Source organism: Mustela nigripes, chromosome 12 (assembly GCF_022355385.1).
Source record: "Mustela nigripes isolate SB6536 chromosome 12, MUSNIG.SB6536, whole genome shotgun sequence".
Lineage (NCBI taxonomy): Eukaryota > Metazoa > Chordata > Mammalia > Carnivora > Mustelidae > Mustela > Mustela nigripes.
In genome coordinates, this window is record NC_081568.1 from 103,862,045 (window position 1) to 103,879,339 (window position 17,295).

Here is a 17,295-nt window from a genome sequence, read left to right on the forward strand (position 1 = left end):
CCACGCCCCCAAAAGTAAAGATTTATCTCAGTTATCAGTGTGTTGAAGGACTTTGTTTTAATAAAGCTGAAATTATATCTTACAATAGGATTTTTAAAAATGGTTAGTTACATGAGAGATAACATGCTCAGTTTGGTATGCTGCATTTTCAAAACAATAATAAGGAAGAAAAATGTATCTAGAGCAGTGTTTATCAAAGTGAATACCGGCCCCTGGAGAGCACTGGTAAAGGTAAGATGAAGGGAAATGTGGTTAGAGAATATTCTCCTGTTTCCTCCATATAAAGGTGGCGAGGGGCTGGATTCCTCCCTCCACCAAAAATCTCAGCTCCTGTAAGGTAGTTCTCCCCACACAGCCCTCTCTGTTTCTCCAGTTCTAGCCATCAATCCTTCCCCTTGCCCTCTTGTTCTTGGGATGGCTCTGCTACCAGCGTCTGGGTGCTATGCCTTGTGGATTCCTTACACCCTGCCCACTTTGCTCCTACTCTACTCATTAACTTTTCCTTGAATTATCAGTTTGAATGTTAAGTCTTTTTCATGGTAGAACCCCAACTAACAGAACAACAGTCTCTATTGCTGAGTATTATCCAGAGTTTGGACAATGGTTCTGAGCCAGTTTGAATCTTTCACTGGTGGGACATTGAGTTGAGTTGAACATAGGATGGGGCATAAGAGGTAATGTAAAAATAATGGTGAGGTCTAACACACACCTAGCACAAAACTTGGCATGTTTTTGCCGGACTATGGAAAAATTTAGCCTCTTGAGTTTATGAGTGAGCACAATCAGAGAAATAAATTGTGCTGCTCAAACAGCAGCTCAAGGCTAAAGGGTGACCAGCAGAGTGACAGAGTTAGTGTGGATACTTTCACAGACAAGGCTATACCACAGCAGTGATGGTTATAGTCCATGCTGGCTTGCTTAGTGTTCATTCAGTGTTTTAACTGCTTCAAACATACCACTAAAGGTTATAATATTTATGAAATAGTGCCTTAAACTCAAAAACATCAAGAATCTCTAGGCTTAGTGTTTAAACCTTGAATAATACCTATTGCTTAAAGTCTTAGAAATTAGGTTAAAATGCAAATTCATTTGGAAGAAGGAATACTAATCAATTAAATGCATAAGGCAGTAGTTCTCAAATTTAAGAGTACATAAGAACTGCCTCAGAAGTACATGAAAAACATGCAACGCTGGCCCCTAGTCCAAAAGAATTTTTCATTCAGATGTGACCTAGGAATTGCATGTTAAATAAGCTCTCCAGATAGTCCTGACAGAGACCACATGTATTAAGCATTCATTGCTGTAAAACCCAAACCTAGCAATTTAAAACCATACCCATTGGGATGCCTGGTTGGCTCAGATCCTCAAGCATCTGCCTCTTAATTTTGGCTCAGATAATGATCTCAGGGTCATCAGATCAAGCTCTGATGTTTTAATAAAGCTGAAATTATATCTTATAAAGGTGCCTGCTTAAGATTCTCTCTCCCTCTTTTGTGAAAAACTGCATACATACATACATACATACACCCCCTGATTATCTCTCAGTTTCTAAAGGTCAGGAATTCTGGAGTGACTTAGGTGGATGCAAGCGCCTCAGAGTCTCAAGAGGCCATAGTTGAGCTGTTAGATAACTGCTAACAGCTCAACTAGGCTGGACAATAGGTTTTCTAAGTTCACTCTTAAGGTTGTTGGCCTAGGCTTTAGTTCCCTGCCACATGAGTCTCTCCACAGGGCTGCACACAATGTGATGACACACTCCCCCTCAAGAGTGAGTGGCCAGAAATAGATAGATAGGGAGGGGGAGAGAGTGTTCAAGATGGAACCGCCAGTCTTTAAGAATCTAATCTTGGAAGTGGCATACTATTACTTTTACCATATTCTATGGGTCACACAGACCAATCCTCATACAATGTGGGATACAACTAGACAAGGGTGTGATACCAGGAAGTGTGGGTCCTTGGGAGCCATCTTGGATGCTGGCTACCACAGTATATTTTCAGTAATCCTGGCAAAAATGATTAATATCAACTCATATTGTTACAGGATTTTTTTCTCCATCAGTGCCCATGGTTCTTGGTCACGCCACTTTGGAAAATGAAGAGGTAGATCAGACAGAGTGGCAGGCAGCAAAGCAAGGTTTATTGAGCGACAGCAAAGGGATAGTACAAAGCTCCTGAGGAGGGAGAGGACCTGGAATTTCTAATTCTAGGGCTTTTTATGGGCTGTTGGAGGGCTGTTTTAATCTGATTAACCCTCTCTGTGCCTGTCATCTAATTGGGTTTTTGTTACCTATCACCAGTGAAAGGGTAGAGGGGCCCCTTCAAGGGGGGTGTAAAATCCTTTTAAAGATGGTTTCCTCTTAGGACAGTGGGTGGTAGGCTTGTCCCTGTCTGCCTGCCTTCCAATTATCCTTCCTCAATACTAAGAGCTGCTTCTTCTGCAGATTAGGGTAGGGAGAACAGATGACCCGGTAAGGAAATAGAAAAGAGAACATGACCAGCCCAGCACCAGGCCGACCCCTATTGACCCACACTCCACTCCAGACTGGCTAGGCTGAGCACCATGCTTAATGCTTATGCCCAGAATCTTGTCTCCTGTTGGCCTGGGTCCCTTCTGTGTCTCTCATTCTTGCCTAATGTACTCTAGCCTGGCCTGACACAATTTGTCTTGATGTAGAATATCCATCACTTTCCTCAGCCTCTCTTCTGATGCAAAACTGAATGTAATCAGTCTCTACTATTGAATATATTCCTTTATATGAAAGACTTAATTATTTACATGCTATCCATAAATTTTAAAATATTCTGTCCTATGCTTTTTATTATTTTATTCTTTCATTTATTCCTTTGTTCCCTCAATGATTCCAACTGAGATTACTTGCCTTCCCCATGACTGGCACATTTCTCCTGCTTGAAACCTCCCACAGCTCCACACATGCTACTCCTTTCCATCCAGAGTAGAATCAATTTCCTCTGTCTTCAAATCTGTCTGGCCTGTGGCTTGCTCTGACCAACAAAACGTGACCTGCTCCCAGTCCTGGGCTTTACAAAATCTGGCAAACTTCAGCTTTTGTTCTCTTGAGGGTCCCAAGCCACTGTATAAAAAAGTACAACCTCTCTGTTGGAGAACAAGAGGCAGCTGAGGCACCAGACATGTGACTCAGACTCCTTGGATTCTCAAACCCCAGTTAAGCTCTCCAGCCAACATCACACGGAGCAGAGACCAATAGTCCCTACCCAGCCTTTCCCACACTGCAGAATCAGAACAAAGACATGATTTTTGTGGTTGCAAGCCAGTGAACTTAAGGACAATTTTCAGTGCAGCAAGAGATAACATATATTAACAAACATGAAACTCTGAAATAAACAAATATGAAACTTCTAAAGTAACGGGGAAATTACACCAGGGGCAGAGAGCCAATTTCTAGACCTAACACCTATTTTCATGACTGAATGATGCTGTATTTGATCAAAAGGATGCTAATTTCAGGAAAGCAGAAGACTCAGAGACGAGTTTATAGAGAATTCAGGAGAATGTAATCAGTGAAAAAGTAAAAACATGCAAGTATAGAGCAATCATTCCAGAAACTAGAGCCACACAGTGGCTTTCAACACTACATCTTAGAATCACCTGGGGCATTTTGAAAATACAGATTCTTGGGTCCCACCCTCTAAGATCTTAATATAAATAATCTGGGGTGAGGTCAAGATAGTGTTTTGAGGAGTGCCTAGGCGGCTCAGTTGTTAAGAGTTTGCCTTTGGCTCAGGTCATGATCCCGGGGTCCTAGGATCAAGCAGGGCTTTAGGCATCAGGCTCCCTGCTCAGCAGGAGGCCTGCCAGCTTCTCCCTCTCTTACTCCTCCTGCTTGTGTTCCCTCTCTCACTGCCTCTCTCTGTCAAATAAATAAATAAAATCTTAAAAAAAAGAAAAAAAAAGAATAGTGTTTTGAGATACTGCTAAGGATTAGAGTCACAGATTGTGAAGCTTAAAAATAAGCCGTAGCTGAAAGGTCCAAGGGCAGGAAATGAAGGTTTTGGGAGATTGGCTTATATTGTAAGTTTGAGAGGAAAGAGCTGGTGAAAAGAATAGTGCTATAAATTTGAAGAGAAAGGAAATCATCAAAAAACAGCAAAGTCAAGGGGGGAAAGTACCAAACACATAGGATGTACTAGTTGGGTGGGTCCCTAAAGAATTAACAAATGTTGCCTGAAGTCTCAAGAATGAAACTATCACCATGCATTTAAAATAACATGAAAGAATAGAAACCAAACTGGCACTTGGGAGTCCATGAGGGGTGGAGGTTTAGAGGGCACTTTCACTTGCTTGATTTTATTTTTCCACAATGATTAGACCAAAAAAAAAAAAAAAAAATTAAAAAGCACCCGAAAGGATTTTTAATTAGGTAACTCTTAACACTCATTATATACCTACTTAAAGTTTTAGGATGAATTAAAATGTGTAAATCCAGTACTGTTGGGCTTACAGTGAATTAATATTATAATGAAATATGAACTTAGGGTCGTATTCATACTCTATTCATACCCTTTGGCCTAATTCCACTTTCAGATTATACCTCAAGGAAATGACCAGAAAGAAAAAAAAGTAGTTTGTACAAAGATGGTCATAGAAACAATATTTATAATACTGGGAAGTTAGAGAAATCTCAAAAATTCAATAATAGCATTAAGGCTAAATAAACTGAAGTATATCACCAAGCTGGAAAACTATACAACACTAAGTGGGTACACAAAAATATTAACTGAAGTTGAATAAAAAGACAACAACAAAATCCCTATGAAGGGATGGCAACTGTGCAAATCAGAGATATGGGAATTAATAAAGATCAGAGAGCAGGTAATATAAAGGGATGTAAATAGTTATCACTTAATATTCTTTCTCCATAAATTTAACACCTGGAATTTTAATCAGTGGGGAGGGAGGCAGAATCTAGGATTTGCCTATAGGAGAATTAACTACAACCATGATTATTCTTTAACTTTCTGTGATTGACTACACCAGTACATTTCTCCACCACGGCAATGCAGATTTAGCACCCACAGAAATAAGGGGCACATACGCACTGGGGGAGCAGTTCTGTTTTTTTGTTTGTTTGTTTTTAAGATTATTTATTTATTTATTTGACAAACAGAGATCAAAAGTAGGCAGAGAGGCAGGCAGAGAGACAGGGAGGGACCCTGGGATCATGACCTGAGCTGAAGGCAGAGGCTTAACCCACTGAGCCACACAGGCACACCTAGGGGAGCAGTTTTTGTTTTCTTTTTTAAAGATTTTATTTATTTATTTGACAGAGAGAAATCACAAGTAGATGGAGAGGCAGGCAGAGAGAGAGAGAGGGAAGCAGGCTCCCTGCTGAGCAAGAGAGCCCGATGTAGGACTCGATCCCAGGACCCTGAGATCATGACCTGAGCCAAAGGCAGCGGCTTAATCCATTGAGCCACCCAGGCGCCTAGGGGAGCAGTTTTAATCAGTGACATCAAGCCAGTGTTTTGAAAAATGGGTGCAGCAAAGGATATTTTGGGAAAAAATGGCAAGTGCAGATTTATAGAAGACTTTCTTTTCCTTTCCTTTTCATGCCAATCAAACGGTGGCATATTCTTCCATGGCTACTTTTGTTATAACCAAAGAAAAGACCAACTGGAATGCAATGTTTAATTCCTTTCAAAATATGAACTATCATAAGTATACCAAGAAGTACCAAGTGTATTATAACAAACACCTATGCACTCGATGCCCAGATTTAGCCAATGTGAATATTTGGAAATCCTCTTTGTATCCCTCCCCAATCCTATTCATCTCCTTCTCTCCTCCAAGGAAAACTATCTGGATCTTGGTATGTGTCCTGCCCTCGCATTAAAAAGAAAAAAAAAAGGGCGCCTGGGTGGCTCAGTGGGTTAAGCCGCTGCCTTCGGCTCAGGTCATGATCTCAGAGTCCTGGGATCGAGTCCCGCATCGGGCTCTCTGCTCAGCGGAGAGCCTGCTTCCCTCCCTCTCTCTGCCTGCCTCTCCATCTACTTGTGATTTCTCTCTGTCAAATAAATAAATAAAATCTTTAAAAAAAAAAAAAAAAAAGAAAAAAAAATATATATATATATATATATTTTTTTTAACACATAAGTATATATCTGTAAATAATATAGAATGTCACTTTGCTTATTTAAAAAAATTGAAATGGTGAGGCTAAGTTGGTTGGGTATCTGCCTTTGGCTCAGGTGGTGGTCCTGGGATCCTGTTGGGCCCTGAATCCAGCTCTCTGCTTAGCAGGGAGACTGCTTCTTCCTCTCCCCTGTTTGGCCTATCTCTCTCTCAAATAAATAAGTAGCATTAAAAAAGATATATTGAAATGGCCTCATAACATATATACCCAACTACAAGTTCTTCTTTTTTCCTTTAACATTGTTTTTGAAATATATATCCATGTTAATATGTGTAGCTGTGATTAATTTTAATGACTGAATGGTATTTTTTAAATTATTAATTTTATTAGGAACTATTTTTGAAATACAGAAAAAATGGGTGCCTTCATGGCTCAGTCAGTTAAGCGTCTGCCTTCAGCTCAGGTCATAATCCTGGGGTCCTGGGATCTAGCCCCCATGGGGCTCTCTGCTCAGAGCAGCAGGGAATTTGCTTCTTTCTCTCCCTCTGGCCCTTCCCCCTGCTTAGGCTCATGCGCTCTCTCTCTCTCTCAAATAAATAAATACAGAAAAAATAATGTAATAAGCATTTATGTATTCAACACCAAATTTCACCATATATTAGCATTGTGCCATAATCCCACACTAATTCAGATCTTTTCCAAAGCCACAGAATTTTCAGGCACAGTTGTAGCTTCCTGGGCAAGTGGGGAAGAATCAAAACCTCATTTACTGGTTAAGCTTAGAACCTACTCAGGAATTTCAAATTGTTTCAAACAAAATAATGAAGCTTTAGCCTAAAAATCTGCCTCAGAGATTCTGGCAATCTGTTTATGCCTTATTCCTAATTTCTGAAAATTATTCATAACCCACTCAAACTGATGCCAATTGCTAGAGTGTGAGCACTCCATCGTACTCATATTTGTGTCCTCGATGTGTCATGAATCAATGAATAAATAGTACCAAGTTTTTTTAAAAGCACAGATGGTGTTTGCAGCAGCCATGAGAATATGCCTCTCAGATCTCCAAGCATAATACTCACGGGCCATGCTGCCGTGTTATGAATCCACCACACTTCCCACAGGCTGCTCCTAGCCAATGACTGAGTGAGGCAGGGAGACAGGAAACTCCTCTGATAGGGGACGGGGCTTGAGGACTCCCCACTGGCCTAGTGAAAACTTTCTTAGACTACCCCGTGCTCTAAGATGTTTTCTGTTGAAACTTCCTTTTTTCCTCTCTCTCCATCTCTATTTACCCCTTCTCCCCCTAGCTCTGGTTTCCTCTCCATTTTCCCTCACAGTTATTCACCCCACCCTCAAAATCTTTAGCTTATCTACTCTCATCTTGGAATCTGCTTGGAAGATCCTAAGGAGCACAGTGATTAAGTGTATGGGTTCCAAGGATTCTCTAGATAGGTCATTAAGAATGAAAAGAGAGATAATTGTGTCCAAAGATTTAGGATATAAATGTTTAGGATTAGAACTTAGCTCAAGGATATAAGTGATGACGACTTAAATGTTACATGAGGCTAGGAGAAGAAATATGTTCCCCGGGAAGGCCCAAAGGATTCATCATTCACTGAGGGTGTTAGAAATGATCTGAAGCGTGGGGCCCCAGCATCACTATGAAATGTAGTGCGACTCTCCTCTGTAGACCAGAGTCAAGGGCAAGAGAATCGGTTGTAGAATTTGGCTCACCGATAGCAGTGAGGATGAGAGGGCCCTGGTGGTAGCATTTCACCATCAGAAGCCAGAGGGCCACAGTGTCCACAGTTATGGGAGTTAATAGAACACCATGTCTTGAGGGCAAAAATTGCTGAGCAGCCAAAATACACTGCTTAATATACATAATCCACACAGAGCAAGATTGGATAAGGGGGAGGTTGAAGGAAGTTACCCCAAAAGTCTCTTGCCCAGTTTCTGAACCTGAAATATTTTTCAGTTTTCAAATCTGGCACTCATTGATGAGGTAATTGGATCTGAGGGAGAAGGGCCCTGTAATACATAATGATTTCCCCAGTGCTTCCCCAATGGGATCTAGACCATGTACTTGGGTGTCTGCTCACTGGGGAAAGGAAAACATTCAGACATTTCAAGTACTGTTGGAGATCAGGGTCCAAGTTGGCACGGATATCATTGACCCAAAACTTATCACAGGCTCTGTGATACAGTGAGGATATACATACAAGAGCCAGGTGACAAAAAGAGTCTTAGCAAAAGTCTGGGTCCGCTTGGTCTGGGAACTCATCTGGTACTCATTTTCCTAGTCCTCCAATATGTAATTGGGATTGGCATATGTGGTGATTGAAGTAAACCACACATTGGACCTGCTGGTAAGAGCTATCAATGTGTGGAAGGCCAAGCAGGAACCCCCAGAATTGCCCCCCTCCCTGAAGATAGTAAATAAAAAATGGTGTAACCCTTGAGAGAGATGGCAGAAATTAGTGCCACTCTTAAAGTTGCAGGCCTGGTGGGTCCCTAGCATATCTCTGCTTAATTTGCTGGTCTGGTCCTTGCAGAAAACAGATGGATCCTGGAGATTATTGCTAGCTCAACCAAGAAATAGCCCTGATCACAGCTGCCCAGCCAGATGTAGTTTGTAAGGACAGATAATATGGTCTCTTGTATGTAGTATGCAGCCACTGGCTTGGTGAATGTATATTCTTCTATCTTGGTCAGGAAAGATCAGAAACACTTTGCTGCAGGGCTGTGTTAACTTTCCCACCATCTGTCATAATGTAGCCTAAAGACATCTGGACCATCTGGACATATTACAGAACTTCCTACTGATTCATTACATTGACGACATCATGATGATCTAGCAACATCATGATGATCTAGCAGATAAATAAGTAAGAGGGTACTAGTATGCTGGAGAATTGATAAGACACATGTACTCCAAAGGGAAGGAGAGAGACTCTACAAAAATTCAGGTACTTGCCAGCTTAGTAAAGTTCTGCACATCCCATAATCAGGTGAATGCCAGGGCATTCCCTTCAAAGTAAAGGGCAAATTGCTGTATCATGTATCCACTATTACAATGAATGAAGTACAATGACTATTAGGCTTTCTTTTTTTTCTTCTAGATTTTATTTATTCGAGTGAGAGAGAGAGCACGAGATGGGGGAGGGTCAGAGGGAGAAGTAGACTACCCGCTGAGCAGGGAGCCTGATGTGGGGCTTGATTCTGGGACTCTGGGATCATGACTTGAACTGAAGGCAGACACTTAACCAACTGAGCTTGCCAGGCGCCCCAACTGTTAAGCCTTCTTGGGCTTTGGAGACAACAGTCCTAGCTGTAGAGCAAGTAGAACTCCTCTTTAGAACAAATGATCTCAGCACACTCCATGGTATTTGAGATGTTAATGGTAGAAAAGGAGATGGTATGAAGTTTATGACACGTCCCAGGGGAAGAATCACAACTCTGGATCCTGGGATTACGGAGCAAGGTTAGACTGTCTGCAGCAAAGAGTTATGCAACTTTTGTAAAACAGCTCCTAACATGCTAAGATGCTCTGAGAGAGCTGGAATGTTTGACTTTGGGACAGCAAGCAGCCACAAGTCTGGAACTGTCCATCGTGTGTTGTGAATAAGTCGTAAAGTAAGATAGGCCCAGGAGCAATTGATCATAAGATGGAAATGGTACATGTGAGACTGAGCATGAGCAAGAAGAGGTGATACTGCAAGGGCCATGAAGAGTGGGTCTAGAACCTCATGGCATCTACTGTGTCCTATCATGGCATCCACTATGTAGGAATGTCCCTTCTGAGCTCATACTAGTGACCGTAGGGACCTCCCGCTCAATCAGCCGAAGAAGGCGGAACCGCCCCCTGCCCCCAACAGCTTGGTTTATGGATGGGTTGATTTGGTATTAGGTGAAAATCAAAAGTGGATGCTGCCTGCATTATATAATTTATTTAGCGTGGCGGTGAAAAATAGTGATGAGACAATTTGGGTTTTGTTTGTTTGTTTTAAGAGAGGGCAAGAGGGTGGGGCAAGAGGGGCAGAGAGAGGGAGAGAGAATCTTAAGCAGGTCCCACACCCAGCATGGAGCCCGACATGGGGCTGTCCATCACACGACTCAGATTGTGACCTGAGCGGAAATCAAGAGTCAGATGCTTAACCGACTGTCCTACCTAAGTGCCCTGTGATGAGACAATTTGTGAAAGATAAATCTTCCCTATGTGCACAGCTTCAGGAGATGCATCTGGTCAACCACTTCATATGAAAGGGAAAGTGGCCTAAAGTCAAAACACATATGAGCTCTCACCAATGGGGAATGGTCTGGGTCCTGGAAGGAGAAAAATTCAAATGTTACAGAAGAGGAAGTCTGGAAAAAAGACCCGTAGACAGACATATGAGAGTGGGAACAAGGTGTGAAGATTATTATACTGTATTTTAATACCCATCAGAAAGTGTTGACGTGGTCTGGGAACCAAATGACCAAGCAGACAAAGTAACTTGACTAGTTGACATTCTCTGGCATGATAGGCAAACAGATGACATGACCACAGTGAAAGAGATGGAGGCTTTGCAAGGGTCAAAAAACATGACTTCCACTTATGAAGGCCAATCTAGTGACTGCCCGCTTTGAGTGATCAACATACCAACAACAGACACCAACACTGAGCCACTCAGTATGGCACTCTTCCTTAAGGAGGCTAACTGGTCACTTGGCAGCAAATAGACTACTTGGGACCATTTTCATCCCGGAAGAGGCAGCGGTTTTTCTCAAAGGAATAGAAACTTAATCTGGGTATGGGTTTGCCTTTCCTGTCAGCATGATCAAGCCATTTAACAGAATGCTTGATTTACAGACACGAAACAATGTAGTATCTAATCAGAGAACTCATTTTACAGATCCACTAATCATGTCACATACTGTGACATCCAGAGGCTGCTGGCTAAATAGAGTGTTCATGGCATGATGAAGGCACAGCTGCAGCACCAGCCCAGAAGCAACGCCCTGCAAGGATGGGGATACCATTCTCCAAAACATGTATAAACACTTAATTTCAGAATTTCATGTAGCACTATGTCCCCAAAGGGAAGAATACACGGGTGCAGGAACCAAGGAGTGAAAGCAGAAGTGGCCTCAGCATAATTTTGAGTGACCAGCTGAATTCTGTTAAGGTGAGAGGTCCTGATCTTAAAGTGGGTATGTTCTTGTCATGAGATAGTAAAGATCTCATTGACCCAGAAGCTACAGCTACCACTTCGACACTTTGGGCTCTTTGTGGTCAGAAAGTAGCAGGCAAGAAGAGAAATCACCACCTTGTCAGGGGTAGTTAACACTGATCAGTGAGAAGAAGCAGGCCTGTGTTACATGATGGGAGCAGGGAGGAATGTGCATTGAACTCCGTTGGCCCCCTAGATGCCTCTTGGTATGCTCTTGCCTAATTGTGACAAATGTAATGATGTAGTAATGGAGGCTATACATGGGTAAGGTCACCAGAAGTTCAGACTCCTCAGGAATGAGAGTTTACAAAACACCACCATGTGAGCCACTAAAGTTGCAGAGTGAGGGACTTTAGAACAGAGAATGGAGGAGAGAGACGATGAGTACCAGTTTGGGCCATGATACCGACCATAGCAGTGGAGGCTACAGTTTGCCTCTTCTAAATTTGCCCTCAGGAAGAGGGGCTGACCAGAGCAGAGCTGCTCCCCAAATATGTTATGAAGTGGATCCATGGAGCACAGAAGGTAAACTGTACCAGATGTAGAGATGTGGCAATCACATCATCCTTTAAGAAAAGACTTGCTCTGGGGCGCCTGGGTTGCTCAGTGGGTTAAATCCTCTGCCTTCAGCTCAGGTCATGATCCTAGGGTCCTGGGATCAAGCCCCACATCGGGCTCCCTTCTCAGCAGGAAGCCTGCTTCCTCCTTGCTCTCTGTCTGCCTCTCTGCCTACTTGTGATCTCTGCCTGTCAAATGAATAAATAAAATCTTAAAAAAAAAAAATTCACTCCACATCTGCAAGGCATGTGGTTGGCTGAGTGTCCAGCTGTTTGTGTCTTCAGAGTCAGCTTCAGGTTATCATTGGATGCTTTTCTCAAGGTGGTCCCAAGTCAATGACTGGGCAAGGCCTCGTCATTTTTACTCAATGGGGGAACTTCTTTAAGGAGTAATCTTTGCTCTGGAGCTCCCTGTTGGGGTAGTCTGCGCAATTCTGCTTCTGCCCCCTTTCTTTTACAAGTGTTAACTCTCATAAACTTTTGCATTTTGAACTTCTTTTTAGTTCTCCTTCTGGGAGACTCTAATTGGGACAGATGCATCCATTAGGCCCCTGAACTCCATTCATTCATTCATTCATTCATTCATTCATTCCCTGTTCTCAGTCCTGGAATGTGTGACTAAGTAATCAGAACTGCTGTTTTCTCACATGTAAAATTAAAGACTTATCCCTTTCCTAAGTACTTTATATGATTGTTGTGAGGATAAAATAAAAATGTGCAGGAAAATCCTATGTACTTTGAAAGCTGCTATGTAAATGATTACAGTTTTTATTAAAAAGCCTAAAGAGTTCAAGCACTTCCCAGATTACCTCGCAATCCTCAATAGTTTAAAAAAAAAATTCACACAGAAAATTATTTTCAAGCCTTTTCAAAGCTGGTAAGGTGTATGTGGCTTTCTGTGGTGTTACTTATTCCTAGGGAATGATTTTTACACTCAGAGGTCTAGCTTGGCAATCAAATACACAGCTAGATAAAGAATTGTAGAGTACTACAGAAAACTGCCATGGGAATTTTGGTTTGTTTCTTTTCATTTCTAGGATAACAATTACTAAGATAGAGGAAATGAGATACACTGAACAACCCCTTTGACAAAACACAGAGGTCAGAGTCTTTGGAAAAAAATATTTAAAACCTGTGTGGCCATGAAACAGTTTTTTCTAGCACTATTGTGAGAAGATATAATTTAGTATCTGTGGATAGATATTGCAGTTTTAATTTATACGTAAATAAAAATATTTCCTATAAGCATTCTTTTAGGGCTCATTATTGGTATTCAAAGTAATCTATAATGTATTACAAGAAGGAGCTAGTGATCATGTCATCACTTTTTATGAAAAACTTTTAGTGGTACCTTTTTAGCAGAAAAGACAGGTAAGTTTTCTTAATATGCTATCTTTTGCTTAGCTGGTGATTCAGATTTCAAAAGTTTTATCTCTGATTTGCATTTGAGAGTTGGGACATGTTCAGTTACAGGCTTTGCAAATTTGTGGTTCTACATAAAGAATTGTAAAAGAACATTTTAAAAACCTGTCCTTTTCCCTTTTTGCTCATCCTGCCCAAAGTAATGTATTTTTTTTTCTGGTCCAAGCAGATCTATAGGTCCACAAGGTCCACCTGAGCGACAGGACTAAAAATTTAGATTGTTTATTCGGATGCCAGTGTATTGAAGTAAGTGTAGCTAACAATGCATCTTTAATCCAAATGGTTTTGCATAATTTGAGAAACACTTATAAAAGTAAAAGAATAATTCCCATTGTACTTTACTGTGGATGCAGAATACCTGTGCTATGAATCGGGAGCTAACAGTAAAGAGAATGGCTATAATATAAACTAGATTATAAGATCCACCTAGCAATTTTTAAAATGTGTTTCATTTTTTTAATGAAAAATATATGTCAATAGCAAAATTCTTCATATTTACATGATTTTCTTTCTATGTGCATTCTGATAGTCTCTAGATAATTGAATCCAACTTCAAAAGGACTTATGCCAATGACCTCAAAACGAGGTTCCCAGAACAGTACACAATGACGAAATCTGAAGCAATAAAGCGCCGATGAACTGAAATGTAAACACTCATCCTATTAGGACATGACTGAATTTTCACTTACTTAATTTGGTTTTGGAGTTCTATTGGCTGTCTTCAGACCCCTCCCTTTCACATCTTAAATTGTTTCTCAAGGGTGTTAGAGGAGAATTCAACAGTCTGGGGCATCCCAATAAAGTTTAGCACATAGTTCATGTGATGCTACAGAGCACTTTCTGAATAGAGGGGTTACATATACCGACTCCCCCCGGGGCTCAGAAGCCACTTGTCCCGCAAGACACACGTACCACGCTCACCGTCTGCCCAACCTGCCGTCTGTGGAGAGCCTGCTCCAGCTGCTGGGGAAGGAGGCTGCGCAGAAGGCAGGAGTCGCGCGCGCGGCCGCTCGCGGGCGGGGGCGGGGGACGGTGAGGGGCGGCGCCGGCGCGCGCGGGCGGGGGGTGCGCGCCGCCGCCGCCGCGTCACCAGCGTGCGGCACGTGCCCGTGTTTACGTCCCTCGTGGAGCAGCCTACGTCAGCAGCCAAATGGCAACATTGTGGCGATACTGAGGCTTAGAGTTTAGGAGACGCGTCTCTCCGTCAGGCCGGCTCCGGGCGGTAGGGAAGAGGAGGAGAAGGAGGAGGGGCGGGGAGATCTGCCTGGGCGAGCGGCGGAGACGTACACGTCGCCGGCTCCTACAGCCTACCGGCCTGCCCGGCCCCGCGGGACCCGCTCCTCACCTTCAGAGAGCCGCAGACGCAGCACCGCGGCCTCGCGCTGGGGGCGGCCGGGACGGGCGCGAGGCGCTGCCGCAGCACCGGGCTTGTAAACAGATCCAGCCGCACGTGACCATGTGAACTACCTGCTCCCGGGACGCGTATTGTCTTTCCTGCGAGCCGCGCCACAAAGGAGCGCGGCGGGTTCAAGTGAGGAGGGCCCGGCGAGCAAGCGGGGAGAGCCGGCTGGCGCGCTAAGATGGCCGAAGGCGCCCAGCGAGGGTGAGCGGGGGGCGCGGTGCAGCCAGCCGGTGAGTCTTCGAGCGGGCAGGGCCAGCGGCGCCTCCCCCGCGGCCTGGCACCGGAGCCACCATGTCGTTCGCGCTGGAGGAGACGCTCGAGTCGGACTGGGTGGCCGTGAGGCCCCATGTGTTCGACGAGCGCGAGAAGCACAAGTTCGTCTTCATTGTGGCCTGGAACGAGATTGAGGGCAAGTTTGCCATAACCTGCCACAACCGGACGGCCCAGAGGCAGAGGAGCGGCTCCCGGGAGCAGGCGGGGGCACGAGGAGGCGCTGAGCCGGGAGCACCCGCGTCCGACGGGACCCGCGCGCCAGGCAGCCCAGCGGGCAAGGGCCGGCCCGAGGCCACGGCCTCTGCGACTCTGGGTAGAAGCCCGGGGTCCCGGAGGAGCGCGGCCTGGGCGGAGGGCGGCTCTCCGCGGAGCGCGCGCAGCCTTCGTGGGGACCCGCTTCTGCGGTGTCCCGCCGGCAAAGGGGCGGAGAGCCCCCTCAGGAGCCCAGTGCGGGCCAAGACCAGCCCGGTCCGAAGGGGATCTGAAGGCAAAGATGTGGCGGGGGCCGCTGCAGCAGCGACCCCGCCGGCGCCTAGGGAGGTCCCGTTGTCCTCCGTGCGAGTAGTGAGTGCTTGCGGGGCGGTCTCCGAGGAGATAGAGGTGCTGGAAATGGTGAGGGAGGACGAGGTGGCCCCGGCGGCCCTGGCGCTGTCGGACGCGGAGCAGCCGCCTTCCACCGTCGAGCTGGAGTCCCCGGCCGAGGAGTGTAGCTGGGCCGGGCTCTTCTCCTTCCAGGATCTCCGTGCTGTGCACCAGCAGCTGTGTTCTGTGAACTCGCAGCTGGAGCCGTGCCTGCCCGTATTCCCCGAGGAGCCCTCGGGCATGTGGACCGTGTTGTTCGGGGGCGCCCCAGAGATGACCGAGCAGGAGATCGACACTCTGTGTTACCAGCTCCAGGTCTACCTGGGCCATGGCCTGGACACCTGCGGCTGGAAGATCCTCTCCCAGGTACTTTTCACTGAGACCGATGATCCCGAGGAGTATTACGAAAGCCTTAGCGAGCTGCGGCAGAAGGGCTATGAAGAAGTGCTTCAGCGGGCCAGGAAGCGCATCCAGGAGGTAAGAACCTACTCTGGGCGGCACTCATTGGTTTTAGCTACTCACTGCCGGAGGCTGGAGCCTCTGTCTGGGCTGTGACCATGACCATATGGGAGACTTTTTCTTCTGGACAGGAGAAGAGGAAGAAGATGGGTTCCTCACCGATCAACTCCTTAATTCCTCTCAGTGGTGGGAAAACCGTGACTTTTCTTAATTGGCCCTCTGAAGGAACTTTGATTGTCTTTAGACTTCTTCATAACATTTATCAAATAGGCTGTATATAGTAAGTGGTGTGTTTTCTACTCAGTGCTGCAGGTAATAAAGCCACTAAGAAAAGAGGCGACCCATAAATATACACTGAGCATTCCTATCTCTTTTGCCTTTCTTTCCACCAATAACTGCTCAGATATTAATCTTACTTTTCTGTCATTCAAAATAGTTTGTCTTAGGGAATACAGTTGTCTTTTTTTTTTAAGTCTCCGTTTGTAGTTTGGCAACTTAGGCAAATTTTAAATTCATTTTCCTTCAAATGAGTGGCCTATCCAAATGAAAAAGCACCATGAGAATGTATTTTTAAGGGCCAATGTATAGTCTCGTTTCTTTATAGCTGGCTGATGTTTAACTCCTGTTTTAGGGAGAAAAAAGGTCTTGAGCAGGAATGTTTATTATGCTTTCGTACTTGTAAAAGTAGTACAAAGCTTTTTCAAACCATCTTACACTTAAAATTACAGGAAATAATGTACAAGGACTGCATGGGTATATATGAGGAGGTCTATGATTTGTAGGATATACATAATTTGCGGTCATGCCTACCGTAGAGTTTCTGCTCGAAGAACAGTAGGAAAAAAAGTATTTTAAAATGTACTTTAGTTTCTGGGTCACCTGGCTGGCTCAGTCAATAAACCATGCAGCTCTTGATCTTGGGGTTGTGAATTTGAGTCCTCTGTTGAGTGTGGAAATTACTTAAAAATGAATATTAAAAAAAAAGATACATTTTAGTTTCCCTAATGGGCACTAACAGATACTTCCTGAAAGCTATTATCTTTAGTATTAGTACCATTGAGGTTAGAGGTGGCATCGGGAAATGCCCCTTTCTATGATGTTTATATTCCTGACATTGTGTTGTCATCTGTTAACCTTGCCTGTGTTTATAAAAGACTCGAATCCTGCTATTAAGGCTAGGAAGCTGGTACCTCATGGTTTATCCATGGAATCCTATGTATTTTTCATTGCTAGCATTGGGGCGTTTTTCTTGCTTAACTCACAGTGCTTTCA

General features: G+C 44.1%; 1 protein-coding gene and 1 long non-coding RNA gene across 2 annotated transcripts in view; one reads left to right on the top strand and one right to left on the bottom strand.

Annotated features, from left to right (window-relative positions):
• LOC132027961 (uncharacterized) overlaps positions 1-14,306 on the bottom strand; it is a 61,104-nt gene extending 46,798 nt beyond the window's left edge. Inside the window, exon 1 of the long non-coding RNA XR_009407280.1 lies at positions 14,220-14,306. This is a non-coding gene — a long non-coding RNA (uncharacterized LOC132027961). The remainder of the gene's footprint in view (positions 1-14,219) is intronic.
• Positions 14,307-14,911: 605 nt separating this feature from the next.
• The window catches only part of JMY (junction mediating and regulatory protein, p53 cofactor), a 110,400-nt gene continuing 108,016 nt past the window's right edge, over positions 14,912-17,295 (top strand). The window contains exon 1 of the mRNA XM_059418128.1: positions 14,912-16,041. Within this exon, the coding sequence (XP_059274111.1) occupies positions 15,001-16,041 (1,041 nt within the window). The 5' untranslated portion in view covers positions 14,912-15,000. The remainder of the gene's footprint in view (positions 16,042-17,295) is intronic.